The sequence below is a fragment of the Protobothrops mucrosquamatus genome, unplaced genomic scaffold (genome assembly GCF_001527695.2).
Source record: "Protobothrops mucrosquamatus isolate PMUCROS unplaced genomic scaffold, P.Mucros_1.0 scaffold575, whole genome shotgun sequence".
NCBI classification, from domain to species: Eukaryota; Metazoa; Chordata; class Lepidosauria; order Squamata; family Viperidae; genus Protobothrops; species Protobothrops mucrosquamatus.
In genome coordinates, this window is record NW_015386877.1 from 91123 (window position 1) to 105095 (window position 13973).

At 45.3% G+C, this 13973-nt stretch overlaps 1 protein-coding gene across 1 annotated transcript in view; it reads right to left on the bottom strand.

Annotated features, from left to right (window-relative positions):
* Positions 1 to 218: 218 nt before the first annotated feature.
* The window catches only part of LOC107288703 (upstream stimulatory factor 2), a 61960-nt gene continuing 48205 nt past the window's right edge, over positions 219 to 13973 (bottom strand). Inside the window, exons 7-14 of the mRNA XM_015817343.2 lie at positions 10471 to 10586; positions 9712 to 9831; positions 8385 to 8538; positions 6292 to 6379; positions 4955 to 5013; positions 4135 to 4229; positions 1528 to 1656; positions 219 to 406 (exon numbers count right to left, since the gene is read on the bottom strand). Of these exons, the coding sequence (XP_015672829.1) occupies positions 317 to 406; positions 1528 to 1656; positions 4135 to 4229; positions 4955 to 5013; positions 6292 to 6379; positions 8385 to 8538; positions 9712 to 9831; positions 10471 to 10586 (851 nt within the window). The 3' untranslated portion in view covers positions 219 to 316. The remainder of the gene's footprint in view (positions 407 to 1527; positions 1657 to 4134; positions 4230 to 4954; positions 5014 to 6291; positions 6380 to 8384; positions 8539 to 9711; positions 9832 to 10470; positions 10587 to 13973) is intronic.

Below are 13973 nucleotides of genomic sequence, written 5' to 3' on the forward strand. Positions count from 1 at the left end.
GGGAGGGGGACAAAGATGCACCTGGTAGGAAGACAGCCAGACACCATCTTTAAGAGCAGTAGCAAGGTTTGGGGTAGAAAAGCCCCCCCCAAGTCCCCTCTCTCCACCACCTCCTCCCTCCTGCCCCCCCCCTCCCCACATCCCTGCCCTCAAACGGAAAGCAAGGAGGCAAAGGTTCATCCAGAGGCCATGGATTTGGTGTGTCATTGTTGTCGGGATTCAGAGGGGATTCGGTTTATATATTAAAAAAAACCCCCCAGAAGAACTGGAGATGCTGAGATTCGTTCGGCGTGTAGGCAGAGGCGAAAAAAAGGGGCTACTGCCCTGGGGCGTCGCCCACCATTTCAATTCCGTGCTGTTGAAGCTGTGCTCTCAAAAGGGCGTTTTCGTTCTTCAGCTGCTCGATCTATTGCGGAAAGGGGAGGGGGGGGAGGAGGAGGAGGAGGAGGAGGAGAAGAAAAGGGTGAGTGTCTCAAACTGGGGAAAAGCGGAGTCGAGAATAAGGAAACGCAACTGGGTGCTGCAAAAAGGTACAACAGGCGGACCGTAACGGAGCCTGGAATGTCCCTCATAGGTCATGAAGGTTGTAAGTTGGGGGGCTCACGTCACCAAGTCAGAATAACAGAATAACAAGAGTTGGAAGGGACCTTGGAGGTCTTCTAGTAGAGCCTCAACATCTTTTTTTATATCATGGCGATGAAAACTGGATGTCTGTTTTTGTAACTTTTTTTGTGATAGCTCTAAAGTGGACACTGTGGTCATAAAGCAAGTCCATTTATTCTTAGGGATGTTTTTCAGCAGAAAGAGGGTGAAAGAAAACACACACCAGGCAGGCACGTGTGTGCATGCGCAGATGCACCCGTTTTGTGAAAGCAAAGGGACTTACTCTGTTTATATTATACATGCAAACATATAAACTGCCCATCTCCTCTTGTTCTGAGATAGCATTTAACTGCAAAAGCTGAAATTATACTTTGCCAGACCTAACAGAATTTGCTCCAAGACCGTGTGACCTGGAAGAGGTCCCTGAAGCAGGACATCTGTACCAAATCACAACTCACTACTGTGACTACAAGTAGCCCTCAACTTACAACAATTCATTCAGTGAATGTTCAAAGTTACAACGGCACTGAAAAAAGTGACTTACGACTGTTTTTCAGTTACGACCTTTGGAGCAGCCCCCTAATCATGGGATCAAAATTCAGAGACGTGGCCACTGGTTCATATTTATGACCGTGTCCAGGGATCGCGCGATCCCCTTTTGTGACCTTCTGACAAGCCAAGTCAAGGGGGGAACCAGATTCACTTAACTGGGTTATCAATTTATTAACTGCGGTGACTCGCTTAACGACTTGGGCAAGAAAAGTTGTAAAATGGGGCCAAACCCAACACATGTTTCACTGAACAACAGAAATCTGGGGCTCCGTTGTGGTTGTAAGTCGAGGAGTACGTGTACTCGGTTTTATTGCTGGCCACAATCCCAAACCCTGCTCCAAAGTAAGAGGGGAAGAATGTGGGCTGAGCTACCTGTTGCCGTAGCAGATCATTATCCATCTGAAGCCTCTCGGCTTCCTTGAACGTCTCCTGCATACGCTGGTTCGTCTGGCGCAGCTCCCGGATGTAGTCACAGGCTTTGGAGAGGATGCCCCCTTTGCTCTGGAAGAGAGAAAAAAGGACCAGGCCATCAACTGGGTGACCCCCTTCTGCTCTGCCTGAGCTTGGATGGGAAGCATCTTCACGATCACCAGACTTCTCTGAGGCCCTTCCTCCTTTACATACCTTCAAACCATGCAAGGAATAGCTGGCTCTGTTTTTAGGATGGGACTTATTTATTTGTGACTGGCGAATGGAATGGAATATGAATATGAATACGAATAGAATATGAATAGAATAGAATAGAATAGAATAGAATACTGTAGAATGGAATAGAATAGAATAGAAATAAGAATAGAATAGAAATAAGAATAGAATAGAATACTGTAGAATGGAATAGAATAGAATAGAAATAAGAATAGAATAGAAATAAGAATAGAATAGAAATAAGAATAGAATAGAATACAACAGAACAGAACAAAATAGAATAGAATAAGAATAGAAATGAAATTAGAATAGCAATGAAAATGGAATGGAATGGAATAGAATAATGGACTGGACTGGACTAGGAGCTGGAAGGGACCTTGGAGGTCTTCTAGTCCAGCCCCCTGCTCAAGCAGGAGAACCTATACCATTTCAGACAAATGGCTGTCCAGTCTCTTCTTAAAAACTTCCAGTGTTGGAGCATTCACAATTTCTGGAGGCAGGTTGTTCCACTGATTAATTGTTCTAACTGTCAGGAAATTTCAGATAAATATTGATTTATTTGAATTTACAGAGCATGCTGTTATAGTCAAAAAGTAAGCATTAAGTGCTGTTTTCTATCTGCCTGAGTCAACCTCAGTGCCTGGTGACGTCTTTATCTCTGGTCTTGAAAACCACAAAGAAATTGTTCATCACAGACTTTCCTCAAGATGGTTGAAGTTGTTTCCATCACAACCACACTCACACACACACACTTCCTAGAGTTTTAGGACTATTTATGGACCTGGTAGCTTCCCATTTGAGTACTAATGAGGTCCAAGCCTCTTAGCTTTTTGAATTCAGGCAAAACTGGCCAACTGTGGCCACAGCTTCAGGATTTCTCAGGTGGAAAAGGTGTCTTGTGGGGTTCTACTCAGCTAAGGAGAAATCACTAAGAATAAATGTCTGCAAATCTATGGAATTCTTCAAGCAGGAACTCTCAATGATGACTGCGCCAGGTTATGCAAATGTAGAAACAACAGCTCATTTGCATGTCTTCCTCCTTCTACTGCAGGGGTCTTCAAACTTGGTCCTTTTATGACTTGTGGACTTCAACTCCCAGAATTCCTCAGCCAGGCACGCTGGCTGAAGAATTCTGGGAGTTGAAGTCCACAAGTCATGAAGGGGCCATAGTTCCCCCATGCTGGCTGAGGAATTCTGGGAGTTGAAGTCCACAAGTCATAAAAGGGCCAAGTTTGAAGACCCCTGTTCTACTGAGTTGGATGACATTATCTATCTCCCATCAGAGTAAAATAAGTGGGATCTTAGCCTCCCAACTAACCAATTAGCTATTTCAGAAGACTGCAAAGGTGAATCTCATTGCTACCATCACTGGAATTAGTGAATAGACAGACCGTCAGCTGAGGAGCCAGGGATAGGTCAAGGTAAGTGGTACATATCAGGGTGCACACCAGAATTTCTGTAGTCTCTGCTACCTCAAAGATACCAATAGGTTGGAATTCAAAATCAGAATTATTTGGTATAGTTCTTTTTATCAAAAGTGCAGTAGGAGAAAGGGATTGCTAACTTTCTTCCTAGTTATCATCCCCTCAAAATTGGAATATAACTTTTCATCATCTTGAGCAGGCAATGGCCCCACAACTCAATACTCAAGCAGGAGCGGATATTTCCACCCGATATAATCCGACTGAACAGTACCAGTGGTTCCAATTAGTCCACAATTCTGCCATCTATAGCAGTGGTTCTCAACCTTTTTAATGCCGCGACCCCAACCGGTCGTAAGTCGAGGACTGAACCGGTCGTAAGTCGAGGACTGAACCGGTCATAAGTCGAGGACTACCCAACCGGTCGCAAGCCGAGGACTTTCCCTGCCCGGGAGCGCGGCACATGCGTGGTTCCGCCCCCTGCGCCGGCCGAGGCGTAGCTGGCAAGCGGCAGAGACGGAGCAGGCCGACCACCAGCTGGCCCAGCCCAAGGGAGGTAAGGCACCCACCAGAAAAGGGGGAAAAAATGGTGGACAAAAAAAATGGCGGACAGCCTTGCTTGGCGACCCCCGTGAAATGGTTGATCGACCCCAAATGGGGTCCCGACCCACAGGTTGAGAACCACTGATCTATAGGCAGTCCAGTGAGGCTGTAATTACCCAAAACAATTTAAACAAGGTAACACAACAGGGAAAATTCATCTGGGAAAAACAATCTGGGAAAGTCTCCAGCCTTGCTGGAACCATGGAAGGGTGACCTGGGGCATCTCTTCACGAGAGAAGCCTAACATCTCCTCCCCAAAGCAAAACATTGTTCCTTCTGGGCTACCCACCCCCCAAGCAACTGCCCTCACCGCCCCTGTCTTGGTGTTGTCTGTATTGCAGTCTGGAATGATTTTTGACAGCTGTACGATCCAATTGTTGATCTTGTCCCGCCTCCTCCGTTCAACTAAAAGAAAAAGAAAAAAAAAATAAGATGCTGATCAAATATGGCAACCTGACAATAACATGTGGAAGGACGGAATGACTGGCTTTGGAGTCTGTGCAACATGTGTTCCATCAGATGTTGCTGAACTACAATTCCCAGCATTCTTCTCCAATAGGTGGGAAGTCAGGAGCCAATAGGTACCGGAAGTTCACTATCTGGAGCGCTTCCTTCCTTTGCCAATTTGGAAAAAATAGTAATAATACTTATATACTGCTTCAGAGTGCTTTACAGCCCTCTCTAAGTGGTTTACAGAGTCAGCCTATTTGCCCCCAACGATCTGGGTCCTCATTTTACCAACCTCGGAAGGATGGAAGGCTGACTCAACCTGGAGCCAGTCAGGATCAAACTCTTGGCAGTGGGCAGTTAGCCTGCAATACTGCATTCTAACCACTGCGCCACCATGACCCTTTTCAAGAATTGGGAAAAGGGAAAGAACGTGGTCTTTCTAAATCAGTGTTTCTCAACCTTGGCAACTTTACGATGTGTGGACTTCAACTCCCAGAATTCTCCGGCTAGCAACGCTAGCTGGAGAATTCTGGGAGTTGAAGTCCACACATCGTAAAGTTGCCAAGGTTGAGAAACACTGTTCTAAATCATGTTTTAGAGCAATGCAGTCCTTCCTCATCTGATTAGGGCACAAATCTGGAGACTGGAGAGAGCTCACTCAACTTTGCTGTTCTGCCTACCTTCGTTGTGCTGAGCTCTTCGCCTCTCATCCCGGGGCGTTCGATTCCCGTCCATTTTCCTAGAATTTGAAGGGAATGAGTTGAACGAATCAGAAGGCCAGCAGCTTTCAGAGACTCTGTCTCTGAAACAGATATGGCAAGGATTCAAGGACTCGTGTTGATTGTATGATTATAATACGGTAGGATAAGAGTCTCAAGCAGAAATTTTACTCTTAGTCACCCATGTTACAAGAATGTTGCCAGGCTGACTGCATTCCCTTGGGAATGGTCAGATAAGGCTTCAGGGATTTTAATAATAATAATAATAATAATAATAATAATAATAATAATAATAATAATAATAATAATAATAATAATAACAACAACAACAACAACAACAATAATAAAATAAAAATAATAATAATAGTTGGAAAGGACCTTGGAGGTCATCTAGTCCAACCCCCTGCTCAGGCAGGAAACCCTATAGCCTTTCAGACAAATGGCTGTCTACTCTCTTCTTAAAAACTTCCAGTGTTGGAGCATTCACAGCTTCTGGAGGCAGGTTGTTCCACTGATTAATTGTTCTAACTGTCAGGAAGTTTCTCCTTAGTTCTAGGTTGCTTCTCTCCTTGATTAGTTTGCATCCGTTGCTTCTTGTCCTGCCTTCAGGCGCTTTGGAGAATAGCTTGACTCCCTCTTCTTTGGGGCAGCCCCTGAGATATCGGAAGACTGCTATCATGTCCCCCTCGTCCTTCTCTTCATTAAACTAGACATACCCAATTCCAGCAACCGTTCCTTATATGTTTTAGCCTCCAGTCCCCTGATCATCTTTGTTGCTCTTCTCTGTACTCTTTCTAGAGTCCCAACATCTTTTTTACATCGTGGTGACCAGAACTGGATGCAGTATTCCAAGTGTGGCCTTACCAAGGCATTGTAAAGTGGTATTAACACTTCACGTGATCTTGATTCTATCCCTCTGTTAATGCAGCCCAGCACTGTGTTGGCCTTTTTGGCAGCTGCAGCACACGGCTGGCCTTTGAGGAAGTTAATCCTGTGCTTCTTTCTGCAGTGCAAAGACTCTAATCTCGGCCCTTCCTTCAGCTGGAAATTCCACCCCACAAATCCCCCAATAATGGCCTGATCCATCCTTCCTTAGCTGCCTTTCTTTATGTTCTGGCACATCTGCTTTCTCTCCTCCCCAACACCAGCATTACCTGCTTGTGGTCCCACTTGTTCTGCCTTCTTCCAGCTCGCCTCCCTCCTCCCCCCCCCCCCAGCCACACTACAGAATGTCCAGAACTTCCCTGACTGCAAGACCCTGATTGAAACTTCAAGCGTGTGTCCAAAGCAATACGTACGGGGAATAGGGGTGGGTGCGGGGAGCTATAGTACGTTGCGTTCCCGTCTGCAACACGTCTTGGGGGGTCATCATCACGTAGAACTGACCTGAGGGAGAAGATATTACACCACCAAATAAATAAATAAAAATTGGAAAAAAAAGGGGGGGGGGAAGAGAGAGATGTCTGCAAGAAAATGTTGCAATGCCAAATGCTTGCATGAGAAGACCTAGCTGTTCATTTTTGTCCATCTGCCACTCACCCCCCATTCCCAATTTTCCTCCTCCTTCTCACAATAAATCTGAAATTTGGCTGTTGAGATGGTCTGTCCTCACTGGGTTGTTCCTTTATCTCTTCTACTCCCTCCTCTCCCCCCCCAAAAAAACCAGTTTCAAGGAATGGATGTAGTATTGCTTATGTGTGGCAATACTAAACACATGGCTATTTTTTATATATATAAAAAACTATTAAACCGTTTCTTCAGGTAGAATCCTCACTGATTTGCTAACATAAGGAGCTAAACTGAGCTTGGACAGTTTACAATTTATTGACTTGTGGGGTGGACCCACAATCTTAACCTGTGGTGTCCATTAGATCAAGTCAGATGGGTTTATTTGTCTGGGTAAAGCCTGTTACGTAAACAGAGCAACTATTTTGTTCATCAGAGTTTTAACCTGTGGCGCTGTGATCTTTTCTTGTAATCAATACAGTTTTGACTCTTTTTTTCATAGAACATAATAACTATGAACATCTAGCTAGATAGTAGCATTTAATTAGTCTGGGCTAATTTTGATAAAGTAAACAGGATCCAACTTAGTTTTGCTTTTATATTGTGGACACCAGGAAATTCCAGGAGTATGAACCAGCTTGGAAAGCCGAAACAACATTCTGGGAAAAAATGCAATGAAAAACTATTTCTGTATCTGGTGGCCAAGAATGCTGGTTCCAATGGTGTTTGTAAGCCGAAGACTTCAAAGACACGTCAAAGGAAGGTTTGGATTTGTAGATTATTCAGCAACTTTGCCCCACGATGTTATCCCCTCTAGAACTGGGGATCTCAACACCCGGTCTTCTCAAAGAACAAGGCCAGTATTGAAATTCACACGTCTGAAAGCCACCCAGATGACGAAGACTAGCCTTGGAAAAACAATCAAAGAGACAGGAATGGCCTAGTCCAGGGGTAGGCAACCTTGGCTCTTTTATGACTCGTGGACTTCAATTCCCAGAATTCCTGAGCCAGCCATGCTGAGGGGAAAGGGAGAGGTTTCCAAGCTGAGCCATGCTGGCTCAGGAATTCTGGGAGTTGAAGTCCACGAGTCATAAAAGAGCCAAGGATGCCTACCCCTGGCCTAATAGTCTTGTTTTAGACATGAAATGCTGGCTGGGCCAATCACCAGGAGACTGTGAATTCTAGTCCTGCCTTAGCTATGGAAGCTGGCTGGGTGACTTTGGGTCAGTCCTTCTCTCTCAGCTCAAGTTACCTCACAAGATGTGGAGAAAATAGGAGGAGGAAAGAATATTGTGCGTGTTCGCCCCCTTGAGTTATTTATAAAAATAATACAAGCAGGATAATAAATACACACTGATAGTCTTCGGCTTAACGACCACAACTGAGCCAAAAGTTTCTGTTGCTAAGCAAGGCAATGTGTTGAGTGAGTTTTGCCCCATTTGACAACCTTTTTGCCACAGCCGTTAAGCGAATCACTGCAGCTGTTAAGTGAATCATGAAGTCGTTAAGTGAATCTGACTTCCCCCATTGACTTTGACAGTCGGAAGCCAGCTGGGAAGGTCGCCAATGGCGATCACATGACTCTGGGACAGTGCAACCGTCATAAGTACATGCCAGTTGCCAAATGTTCGAATTTTGATCAAGTGAACATGGGGTCATAAGTGTGTGAAAAACGGTCCTAAATCACTTTTTTTCAGTGCCGTTGTAACTCTGAATGGTCATTAAACAAATATAAAGGTAGGCAACACCTGGGCCCTCCCAGGGATTGCGATTCCAATCCCCATCAGCTCCAGATAGAATGGTCAATGATTGGGGATGGTAGGGGTGATAGTTCAAGAGAAGTGGAGGCCATCAAAGCACCTTTCTGGGGTCCCTGATTTCCTACCTCCAGCTTGTGTCAGTGACTGATCGGTTGTCTGTACGGACACTGCGGTGGCGTCCCCCACGGTGGAAGCAGGGAAGTATGCAAAACGGGCTTCACCGCTCACAGCATCTGTGGCTGGGCTCCCACCATTACTGAAAGGGTTCTGAATCACCGCCTGGAAAGAGAAGGGGGATGCATTTGTGGACCTGTGCGCAGCAAAAATCAAACCACCCAAAGCAAGATAAATAATGCAGAAAGAGCAAGAGGGAAGCCTTGAGTCTACCGCAGGAGATGACTGGCACAGAAAACCCAGCCCTTACTTGTTATTCATGCTGGCTAGGAGTGATCAGAGTAGCTGGCCAACAGCTGGGTCTAAACCAGGGGTAGTCAACCTTGGCTCTTTTATGACTCGTGGACTTCAATTCCCAGAATTCCTGAGCCAGCTTAGCTGGCTCAGGAATTCTGGGAGTTGAAGTCCACGAGTCATAAAAGAGCCAAGGTTGACTACCCCTGGTCTAAACATTAGGATGCTCAATTAAGTCAAGATTTTGTGCTAAGTATGAAACGGTCCAGAAACAGCTTTCCATTAGTAGAGGAGAGAGGAAAGCAAGGAGTGAAGCTGTAGTGATTAACTCAAGGTATACACTGCCCTCTTGTGTTTAAGAACAGGTAACAGATTAAAAACAGCCAGTTTGGTGTGCTGATGAAGGCACCAGGCTAGAAAGTGGGAGATGGTGAGTTCTAGTCCTGCTTTAGGCAAAAAGCCATCTGGCTAATTTTGTGCCAGTCACTTTCTCTCAGCCCCAGGAAACAGACAACGGCAAACCACTTCTGCAAAATCTTGCCAAGAAATTTGCATGGATACCATCTGTCTGCAAGCAAAGTCATTGAAAAAGAAGAAGGCAAAGTGTTCTGGGATTTTAGAATTCAACACACAAGCACCTACTACACAACACCCCAGACTTAGCAACTTGATGAGAAAGAACTGGAGAAAAATCACAAAACACAAAGACCTGCAAACAGAAGTAGAATAACTGTGGCAAAAGAAAGCAAATAAGTTCCAATAGCGATAGGGCCCTTGGGTGTTAATACCAAAACATCTGGAGCACCACTTGAACATCACTGGCATTGACAAAAATCACCGTTAAGTCATTTGCAAAAGGCAGCTTTACTCAGAACAGCTTACATCCTCTGACGCCATCAAACCACAACATCTGTCTATCTCAGGACCTTTGGAAGGACTTGACAGGTGGTTAAAATAGCAAATCCAGTCTGAACATCTGGTTACATCTGTGCGACCAATCATAACAATAATGCTAATATTGGGGTTAGCCAAACCACTTCTCACCTGAGCAACAGCTTGCTGACCACTGGTGAAAGCTGCGGTCGAGACCACACTAACGGCCCCCGTTGCATCCGTTTGTCCATCCAGCTGACTGTCCGTCACCTGAACTACTCTGTATGTCACCTGGGGAGAAACAGCAGAAGCCATGTCACGCTTCTGGCTGAAGTGGTATTTATAAAGATGGGGAGGAATAAGGCAATGTTCAACCCCCTTGAACAGGGGTAGGCAACCTTGGCTCTTTTATGACTCGTGGACTTCAACTCCCAGAATTCCTGAGCCAGCCACGCTGAGGAGAAAGGGAGAGGTTTCCAAGCTGAGCCATGTTGGCTCAGGGATTCTGGGAGTTGAAGTCCACGAGTCATAAAAGAGCCAAGGTTGCCTACCCCTGCCCTTGAAGATCTCAAAATAATCAAACCCTGCTATGGGATGATTTCCACAATGAAAAACGCTTTTTGTTTTTGTTTTTGGAGTGCAATGAAATCAATCAGAAACAGGAGCGAATTCCCATAAGCTAGGGATAGGCAACCTTGGCTCTTTTATGACTCGTGGACTTCAACTCCCAGAATCCCTGAGCCAGCATGGCTGGCTCAGGAATTCTGGGAGTTGAAGTCCACGAGTCATAAAAGAGCCAAGGTTGCCTACCCCTGAGCTAGGCGTTTGCTCGCTGTATCCCTTCATCTTCAAATTGCAAGCGAGGCCGTTGTTTAATTGCCGGAGCTCCATCCAAAGTCCCAAAGCCAACCTTCCCAACACGGGCATTACCTGTCCACCATTGTTCTCTGTTCGAAACTGGTACTGAATATTATGGTCTGCAAAAGCTGCTTGCTGGACACTGGCAATGGCCACTGCGGTCTGTTCATCTGCATTTGTGCCGTCCCCTGTAGAGAAAGGAAAGAGATTTCAGTTGACAGCTATGAGCGATGGACCGGAAAGTTTAACAACATCCAGTGAATTCTAGATCCCTGACAGACAGGAAACCAGGTTGGGAGGGTGTGGATTTGTGTCAGGGACTGCAGAAGGCTGATTTTTTTTGGGGGGGGGGGAGCTGCTCTTGAGAGTGGAACTCTCACTGTCAGCCTATTTCAAACATTAGCCGTAGCAGGATTGAATATTTTCACATTTACATCAGGCTGATCTGGATTGCGATTTTAATGTCCATTGTTCTCTTCTATCTGGGATGTACAGCTCTGACAGCCAGTGGGGCATTTGTAAGAGAAGAAGGTGCACAGGCAGTCCTCGACTTACAACAGTCCATTTAGTGGCTGTGTTGAAGTTACGACTGCGCTGAAAAAAAGGGACTTGCGACCGTTTTTCACGCTTAACGACCGTTGCGGCCTCCCCCGTGGTCACGTGAATCAAAATTCAGACACACTTGGCCGCTCCTCTTTATGATGATGTGGTCGCCCTTTGCAACCTTCTTACAGGCCAGGCCAGTGGGAAGGACAGATTCATTTAACAACCGGAGTGCTAGCTTCACAACTGCAGTGTTTCACTTAACGGCTGGGGCGAGAAAGGTCATTCAATGGAGCAAAACTCACTCAACTGTCTCGCCGAGCAACAGAAATTTTGGGCTCGTGAGTCGAGGGCTTACATGTAGGTTGCCCACTTTGGAACCCCACAGAGCTGAGCATGTGTCAAAACGCTGTGCAAACCTGGAGCACATGCTACCTTTCGAACTGATCTTAGTAGTGTGGTTGTGGGACCAGGGGAGGCAGAAAGAGAACTCCTAGCACAGGCTTTGCTTGACTGCCATGGAAGGGAAGGCACATTATACACCTAACGGAGCTCTCCAAAGGCTACTGGGCTACAACTCCCACTGGCTACACCGATTGTATAACCCAGGGGTCTTCAAACTTGGCCCTTTTATGACTTGTGGACTTCAACTCCCAGAATTCCTCAGCCAGCGTGCCTGGCTGAGGAATTCTGGGACTTGAAGTCCATAAGTCATAAAAGGACCAAGTTTGAAGATCCCTGATGTAGACCCTCTTCCTATCCATTCCTTTTTGCCCTGCAAAACTGGCCAACTGTGGCCACAGCTTCAGGATTTCTCAGGTGGAAAAGGTGTCATGTGGGGTTCTACTCAGCAAAGGAGAAACCACTAGGAATAAATGTCTGCAAATCTATGGAATTCTTCAAGCAGGAACTCTCAATGATGACTGTGCCAGGTTATGCAAATGTAGAAACAACAGCTCATTTGCATGTCTTCCTCCTTCCTACTGCAGGGGTCTTCAAACGTGGCCCTTTTATGACTTGTGGACTTCAACTCCCAGAATTCCTCAGCTTGAGCCAGCCTGGTGTACGGTAGCTGCTGCCCAGACAAGAGAAGGCCAGTGGGGATTGGTGTGGTTTCCAACAATTTTTTTCCTTTCAGAACAGTCAGTTAGAAAGTTGGCCTTTTCCAACAAATTAACCCAGTGGCTTTGATCGGTAGTTGCTTTTAAACCATGGGTCTTCAAACTTGGCCCTTCCTGGCTGAGGAATTCTGGGAGTTGAAGTCCACAAGTCATAAAAGGGCCACGTTTGAAGACCCCTGGTATAACCAGCTGTGGTCTGGTTATACTTGCAGGACTCTGGGCTTCCTTGAGACAAGGGACAGTCCCCCTTGCAGATGGATAGTTCTCCTCTCTCTCAAATCAGTATTCAACAGTGCATGTTGTACCCTGCGTGTGCTAGGCCACAAAAAACTAAGCATGCTAACAGCAGCGAGGATTGTATTTGCTCAGCACTGGAAAAATGAAAAAAAAAAAACATTGTTGGAGGAAGAGATAACCAAGAAAATGCTGGACTGTGCTGAAATGGACAGACTGACACTGAGAATCAAAGAAAAAGAAGACACGGAATATTTTCAAACATGGAACTTATTTTATCAAGGGCTGGGAAAACGAGATGGAGAGCAAGAACTTAACTTCTATTACTAAGCAAAAAATTAACCCAGACAACACGTTGTTCATTAAGCACTATTGAATGGCAATAATAGAAAATTAATAAAATAGTTTAAAAACAACAACATAAGCATGCTGGATTTTGGCTGCAAAAACCTCTGCAGACTAGATCCAGACAGAAGGCAAGACAGCTATGCTCTCGTTTTTATACTTCGGGATCCCCGGCTGCAGAAATCCCAGCCACGCAACATATTCGGGGGATTTCTGGACCAGCCCCAAAGTTTTCCTCACCTTCCCGTAGCTCAACTCCATCTTCACTTTCTTGATCTTTCTCGTGGCTGAAACACAAAAAGGAAGAACCAAGAGTTCAGCTCTATTTCCTTCCTGCCAGATATGGGGAAGGGAGGGAACACACGGAGGATATATTTTTTTTAACCCTTGTAGGATCAAAATGAGTCAGATGAAAAGTTTTAGCAGCACAGAATCACTCCCCCCCCCACACACACACATGTATATGGCTTCAAATGGCTGCCTCCTTTTTAAGGAGTTTTGCAATGCAATTGCCTTGTAATTAACAGCAACACAGAAGTTGCAAAACAGCCTTGATTTGCTACCCTGTATTATAGGAATGTTGCAGCACTTGGCACATTTTGAATTTTAGTCTCCAGCCCTGGTGTTCACCCGTACAGAAAAGCTTCAGAAGGCAAAGATGGAGCTCTTGGCAAGCAAAACAGATCCTGTGTGGGCCAGGGTTACAATTCATGATCAATAAGCTTCTTGGTCTCGGGTGGGTTCCCCAAATGAAGGGCGGAAATCAAATGGCCAATGAGTGGTTGAGGACTTCAAAAGAGCAGGAGTTGAAAACATGGTCAATTGAGAGGGGAGCTTCAGCCCTTGGGACCTGCAAAGCAGAATGTACCCCCCCACCCACCCACCCCACCATGCTCAAGTGTGCAATGAAACAACGTTGTGTCAAGCAACTGAAACGATGCCATCACCTGCAGCTTTCTCCTCCTTACAGAATTCTTTAGAATAGAAAGAAAGAACTATTATTTAGTTCTTCTATATTTCTATTATTTTTTTTTCTATTTTTCCTATGCTTTTTTATTATTAGACATGATAACTAATTTGTGGAGCTATAATGATAAAAAAAGATTGTAATGATGAAAGAGATGAAATTAATAAATGAAGAATTACTGAATAAGAAATAGAATATAGTTGAGAAATGTAAGAATGTAGTTAGGAAAATAATACCGCTGCTGCGCGAGCTGCACTGGTTACCAGTGGCTTTCCGGGTGCGCTTTAAGGTGTTAGTTACCACCTTTAAAGCGCTCCATGGCATCGGGCCTGGATATCTCCGAGACCGCCTTCTGCCACAGATCC